At 36.4% G+C, this 6,754-nt stretch overlaps 1 protein-coding gene across 2 annotated transcripts; it reads left to right on the top strand.

Annotated features, from left to right (window-relative positions):
- The first annotated feature begins 727 nt into the window (after positions 1-727).
- Positions 728-6,394, top strand: LOC125819634 (metal tolerance protein 11). 2 transcript variants are annotated; one of them, XM_049499095.1, is made up of 6 exons: positions 728-961; positions 2,440-2,549; positions 2,746-2,991; positions 5,166-5,246; positions 5,328-5,561; positions 5,840-6,394. In XM_049499095.1, exons 1-6 carry the CDS (start codon positions 775-777, stop codon positions 6,185-6,187), a joined length of 1,206 nt encoding a protein of 401 aa, XP_049355052.1. In that variant the 5' UTR covers positions 728-774; the 3' UTR covers positions 6,188-6,394. The 2 variants fall into 2 exon arrangements, with proteins under 2 accessions (XP_049355052.1, XP_049355053.1); XM_049499096.1 differs by lacking the exon at positions 728-961 and adding an exon at positions 1,975-2,128.
- The last annotated feature ends 360 nt before the right edge of the window (positions 6,395-6,754 follow it).

Genomic DNA, 6,754 nt, shown 5'->3' on the forward strand with positions numbered 1-6,754 from the left:
CTTTTCCACTATATACTTTTTTAAAAACTTGATAAGTACAAATTACTCCTTTAATATTAACTAAATAAATTCTTAAAATTAAGTTATCAAATACTTCTTCTATCCCATTTTATGTGACACTTTTCATATTTCGAGATTTAAACAAATCTACCTTTAACGTAAATTTTTTATAGATCTTTTAAATATTTTGAATTCTCAACTATTGTGACTTATAATATTTTTTTACGTAATTTACAAATATATAAATTTTATTTTAAAAAATTGCAGATTTCATGCGCAAAATTTTGGTTAAACCTAAATCGTTTGATTCTCAAAAAATAAAAAATGTCACATAAATTGAGACGAGACAGAGGAGAGGAAGTACTTTTTCAAAATTAACTTTTCAAATAAGCACTTATTATTATTTTAAAAAGAAGAAGATAATTTAACAATATATTCTCCTTCCACGTGTCATGATCTCTCCTACCTCATCAGCCAGCTCAGCAACCTAAATAGGTCCCACTGACACGTCATTATTAATCCAACCAATAGGATAGCGAGTTGTTCTCACGCTCCGTAAATTTTGAAGAACTATCAGTTCCACTTTTTCGGTTCAAAAAAAGTTACGCCACGCCACAAGCTTTACTGCGAGGACCACAACTACCTCCACTATATCCATAAAATACCCAAAACACCCTTCTATTTTCATCGAATTTACTCTGCTCTGCCATTGCGTACATATAGTATTCATTACAAGTTGGCCAGTGTTTTTCTTTTTTCATTTTCACGAGAAAAATGTTGGAATTAGTGCCTCCCGACGGCGATCACGGCGGAGAATGCGGCGGCGAAGAGCTGCTGTTGTTGATGGAGACGAACAATGTTGACAGGTCATGGAGGTTGAACTTCGATGAACTACGGTTATCGTCTGAGAATAAAGAGAAACCTCATCCTCATGGATTACATGATTGTCTCGGTGTATTGAGTAAATTTCTTTTAACTTTTCACTTGTTCTTCGTCGTTGTTGAGTAGTTTTTTTAGTGTGTTTTTTGTTTGATTAGTTGTGTTATTGTGTTAGATTGATTGTTAGTGTAGTGAATCGAACGGAAACATGTTTAGGTAGCTGAATTTAACTAATTAGGGATAGATGAACAGTTGATTTTGATATGTGCTTAGGATGAACTGTAGTTATCGTCTGAGAACAAAGAGAAGCCTTCTCGTGGCCTCTATGAGCTCACTGATTCTTTCGACGTAGTTGTGATTCACTTTTTACGACTACGAGTAGATTTTTGAGTGTTGTTTTTCTGTTGTTTAGTTGTATTAGGTTGATTTGTAAGATTAGTGAATCAAACGAGAGTTGTTTACGTAGAGCGGAATGTATTTAGAGGATTTATAGAGCTGATTTCAACTAATTAGGGATGGAGGACTAGTTGATTGATTGATATTCTCTTGTGCTTAGGACGAACTGCAGTTATCATCTGAGAACAAAGATAAGCCTCCTTGTGGCCTCCATGATTGTTAAATTTCTCCAGCTCTGTAAATCATCCATATAGGTTGTTGTGGTTCACTTTTTACGACTCGGAGTAGATTTTGAGGTGTTGTTTTTCTATTGATTAGTTGTATTAGGTTGATATAAAGAGTAGTGAAGTCGATGGAGACTTGTTCAGGTAGAGTGGAATGAGTATGGAGGATTTATAGAGCTGATTTCAACTAATTAGGGGTGGAGGAATAGTTGATTGATATTCTGTTGTGAAATTTTTGGGGAAGTCTATTTTTATACATCAATTTGTTGCCACGTGGGTCCAATCTTTTGAAGAACAATAAGATTCTTGTATGGATGGCTTAAAATTTGCAGAAGATGTTAAGCAATATTTTGTGCTTTTTTTTATTGTTCTGTAGACTATTGAACATGCTTGATGCCCAATTCAATGGTTTAGAGAAAATTGGCATATTATGTATTTAGAGGGATGATTCTTTTTGGATGGTTACTGTAATAATAACATATGCTTTTGAGCTCAAATTTAATGTGTTCATCACTTCAGCTAGTGAAAAAAAGAAGGGAACTTTAGTTGAGTGCACTCGGTGGGCAAGTCTATTAAGGTCATGAGTTCAAGGGATCCGTTAGTTTCCTCAATGTCTCTGCAGTGCTTAGGTCAGTGTAATAGAACATGTGTAGTTGGGTGTGTGTGTGTGTGTTTGCTTGCTTGTGACATGAGCTAGTCAATAGATTGTTTGAGAGGCTACTTTCACATTTTCAGTTGAACTGTTAAATATGGCCACGAAACTATAACTTTCGGATTTATATTGGTACTTTTAAAATTTGTTATCAACCTTGATTAATTGATATGAGTGGTATCATCAACTCTTTGGGTTAGTTCTGAGAGGAGGCTATAGTGTTTTATAGAGATGCATGTAGAAGGGACGGCTTGTCACACTTTGTGTTTTTATCTTTGGTGCTTACAGGTCAAGAAGACAACATTGCCGTTTACTACCAGCAACAGGAGGAAATGCTCGTGGGCTTCAATGAAATGGATGCCTTGGCTGATCGTGGTTTTGTACCTGGGATGTCAAAGGTTTTGATCATTTTTATCTGCTTTTTTTATATGTACAAGACCATCTTCTATATGTATAAAACCAATCATTTGTTCCTTCTCTGTATGCAGTCATTCTTCTCTTATTATATATAACTTGAACGCCTGATCTTTTAATAATTAAAAAAAATGAATGACTTGAAGCATAGACTGACAAGGTCAATTAATTTGTTTACAGGAAGAGAGGGAAAAATTGGCCAGAAGTGAAACAACTGCCATTAGGATATCAAATATTGCAAACATGGTTCTCTTTGCCGCTAAAGTATATGCATCTGTCAAGAGTGGTTCATTGGCCATCATAGCATCCACATTGGATTCACTGCTTGATCTTCTCTCTGGTTTCATTTTATGGTTTACAGCTTTCTCCATGCAGACACCAAACCCGTATCAATATCCTATCGGAAAGAAACGCATGCAGCCTTTGGTTAGTGCCACTGCTTTTATTCTCCAAGTCTTTCCTAAGCCTTTAATTGGGGCAATTTGCATTCTGCACTTGTCAGTTGCTGTTGGCTAATGTGCATGACTGCATATAATAACTATTGCCTTGCTTGTTCAGGCAATAAAAGTTGTCTAACTCTAACAAGGTAATTGTACTGTGCATTCTTGTGGCATTTGATTCTAGAGGGACCTTAAACACTTTCTCTTCTATTTTTAGTTGATGCTCATGGTAAACCTTAATATGCATTTTGTTTGTTGATGCAGAAAACTTAGCCTTCTTCTTGAGATCAATCTCTAATCATGACATCAGGTAGTCCAGAAACAAAAGGAAAATTTCCACCTAAAGTAAAGAACCACGAGAAATGCAAAGTTAATTCATCTAAGACAAATTAAATGAATTACAATAACAATCTATCTGATATTAACCAACAACAAAATGTAGAAGTTGGAGAAAAAATGTGCAAAATTTTGATAATGACCTGTAGCAGACAGCTTACATGACTACAATATAACCTACAGATATTCAAATCTTCAGCATCACTTTCTCCAATTGTTGTCTTCTTAGTGTACCTTGAGTGGAGAACCAAATCAGTACGTTGCTGAGACAGAAAGAATGGTGAGAGAATATAGGTGAAGCTGGGGAAAGGCTACTAGGCAAGGGAGGGAGGGAGGGAGGAGAGATGATAAAGACGAGACCAGAAGGGAAGGCCGCAGAGAGATTGAAGCTGATTTGTCATAGTGAATTTAGTGAGATGAAAAAAACAGACTGTGGCTGACAGTAAGAAGAATGAGAGGGGGTGGTTCTGAAGGAAGATATGAAGTGTCTATTAGTAATTTGACAATATTTAGGTGCTTTGTTTGGACTGTGGGGGGTGTGTGTGTGGGGGGGGGGGGGATGAATACGGTCTATTCCCTGTTTATGGTCTCTGGTGGAAACTGATGCTTCTAGCTACCCATATGCACCATTTTCTCCACATCACGTTAGTATTGATAGCCATAGTGTTGGCGCTAAGTTGTGATCCTCAAATCCATTTAGTTAGTAGTACTTTGGTGTATACACATATAGACATCTATAGTTTCAATATTATCATCTCCTGATGTTACCTATAACAAGCCCATCATCGCCTGATGTTCTACTGGTCCAATGTCTGAATAGAACTAAGGAGGGATCCTACACTTGAGCTACGTTTGGGTTCTTACATATTTTTGTTGCAGTTGATTTATCCTGTGGCTCATTTGGATTATCAGAATTGACATTAAGGACTTGCTCTTTTAATTTTCAGTGAGTGTAACTAGTCTGGGACATGAATTTGGTGTAGTACTATCATAACAGTTGCATTTTAGTTAGGAAGCTTATGAAGCACATCAGAAGGAGGATTATTGCTCTCTAGCTTGGTCGTTTGAAGATAATTTTTCCTAATATCTGTGAATTAACTTAAGTACCTCTGTGAAGTTTTACTATAGTGCTTAGTAAATTGCCATTTTGGAGATACTAGTCTATTTAGTCTCTGTGTTATCTGTTCAGATAAATTTGACCACCTTGTTTTAATCAGTTCATAATTCCTTAGGATCGTGGGATGATCCCTCTGTAAATATGATCAGCTTATTTTGATATTTGAGGTGTTTATTGGCCATTAGACATCCATAAAATTGCCCATACGTTGGCAGAAGGAGTTTTTTCTTTTGTTTCTAGAGAACCATTTCTAGAATATTGTCATTTTCACATTACATGATTCTAAGGATATGATTTCTTCTCCCATCATTTATTGCTAGCAAGAGAAAAACAAAAGAAGGAAGTTTTTGATTTAGATCCAGACTCTATGTAACTTCCACTCTTTTTCTGATTGTTGTGTTGAAAAAGATATAGTCTGCAAACAAGTTTTACCCTGCATGCTGGCTGATCCTACTCAGTTGAGTGGTTTTGCATATTGTTTGATATTTCATGGAGCTAGAGCAAAGTTCAGGTGTATGGCTATCTTCAAAATGCATTTCTTGTTTCCCGATGGGTTCAAGTTGAACTCTGTATTAACTTTCAGTTTTACTTATATTATTCCTACATATCTGGTGATAGCAACGTACATGCATGAATAGAGATATTGTATGATTGTTTTCTATTCTTCTTTGGGAGCTGGTCCAATTCAACTTTGAAAAATGATACAGGGAATCCTTGTATTTGCTTCTGTCATGGCGACTTTGGGACTGCAGATAATTTTGGAGTCTATGCGTACACTAATATCCGATGTAAGTCGTGGCTCCTAATATTACCAAGTTTATGTTATATTTATGTTGTATTGTCTGGTTGAAAATTACATGGATTTTTAGGAGTCTGATTTCAGCCTTACCAAGGAGCAAGAGATATGGGTTATTGGGATTATGGTTTTTGTGACTTTGGTGAAACTAGTTTTGGTGTTGTATTGCCGGTCTTTCACCAATGAGATTGTGAAAGCATATGCCCAGGATCATTTCTTCGATGTTGTCACAAACATCATTGGACTAGTCGCGGCATTGCTTGCTAACTACTTCAGTGGCTGGATAGACCCTGTTGGAGCTATGATTGTAAGTTGTATCTCCTTGATGCTCTTCCGTTTGGCCATACACAACAACATTTCAATATTTGCAAATTATGTTTTGGCCATCAATATTTGCAAATCCTGAACTTCAGTATTCGAAATAATGGTGAAATATTGAACAACTGGTTTGGGGAGTTACAAGTGAATTAATTGTTTTCACTCCCAAATACTCTTTTTTCAACTTCAAGCAAATATTGTCCAAAATGCTCATGCTCTCACTTCAATCAATGTTAGTGGCTTTAACCAATTTTCCATCTGCTGCAGCTCGCGCTGTATACCATTCGAACATGGTCAATGACCGTGTTAGAGAACGTGAACTCTCTTATCGGTAAGGCAGCTGCACCAGAATATCTACAGAAGCTGACTTACCTCTGCTGGAACCATCACAAAGCCATAAAACATATAGATACAGTGAGAGCCTATACATTTGGTTCTCACTACTTTGTCGAAGTTGATATCGTCCTACCTGCAGACATGCCCTTACAAGAGGCGCATGATATCGGCGAGTCATTGCAGGAGAAGCTCGAATTATTGCCAGAGATCGAACGTGCCTTTGTTCATCTCGACTATGAATACAGCCACAAACCTGAACATGCACAGGCATACCTATAATCAAACGGATATTGGTAACATCTTCTCTAAACACTGTACTTAATATTATATACCACAAGTGAACTTTGTAATGCTATTCGAAATCGGTCAATCTGGTGATTGCTCTTAAAAGAAAAGCTACTATTATCTGGTAGAACAGGGATTATGAATTATATTTTTGTTAATTTATCCTGCTTATTCATATAATATAGCTGCCATGATTCCTCAGTTTGCTAGCTCCTGATATATCTTATTAATCGAATCAATAAATTTTGAATACCGACAAAGAATTGTTGTACAATGGAGAAATATTCCAAGATAGGCTCACTAATAACTATGTTCTTTCCCAGTCAATTCACTTTTTTAGTTAAAATGGGGCATGATGCCACAATAGTTCTGGTTCCTCTTTTGCATCAATTGTGCTCCACAAGAACAGTGCTCAATTCCCTTTGTGGTCTCCATTTACCTTTAACTTTTTTGTTGGTATTCCTTGTCGAGCTTTCGGAAACTATTGGGTGGGAGAACGAATAATCGACTGTTAAAGATCTTAAATAAAAGGGAAAAAGGACAAATATACCCCCGAACTAT

The sequence above is a fragment of the Solanum verrucosum genome, unplaced genomic scaffold (genome assembly GCF_900185275.1).
Source record: "Solanum verrucosum unplaced genomic scaffold, falcon-dt-bn FXZP01000255.1, whole genome shotgun sequence".
Lineage (NCBI taxonomy): Eukaryota > Viridiplantae > Streptophyta > Magnoliopsida > Solanales > Solanaceae > Solanum > Solanum verrucosum.

Coding starts and splice junctions, on each gene's coding strand:
- LOC125819634 (XM_049499095.1), top strand. CDS start 775: ATGTTGGAATTAGTGCCTCCCGACGGCGATCACGGCGGAGAATGCGGC. Junction 2,550..2,745: donor TTGTACCTGGGATGTCAAAG/GTTTTGATCATT, acceptor ATTTGTTTACAG/GAAGAGAGGGAAAAATTGGC. Junction 5,562..5,839: donor ACCCTGTTGGAGCTATGATT/GTAAGTTGTATC, acceptor CATCTGCTGCAG/CTCGCGCTGTATACCATTCG.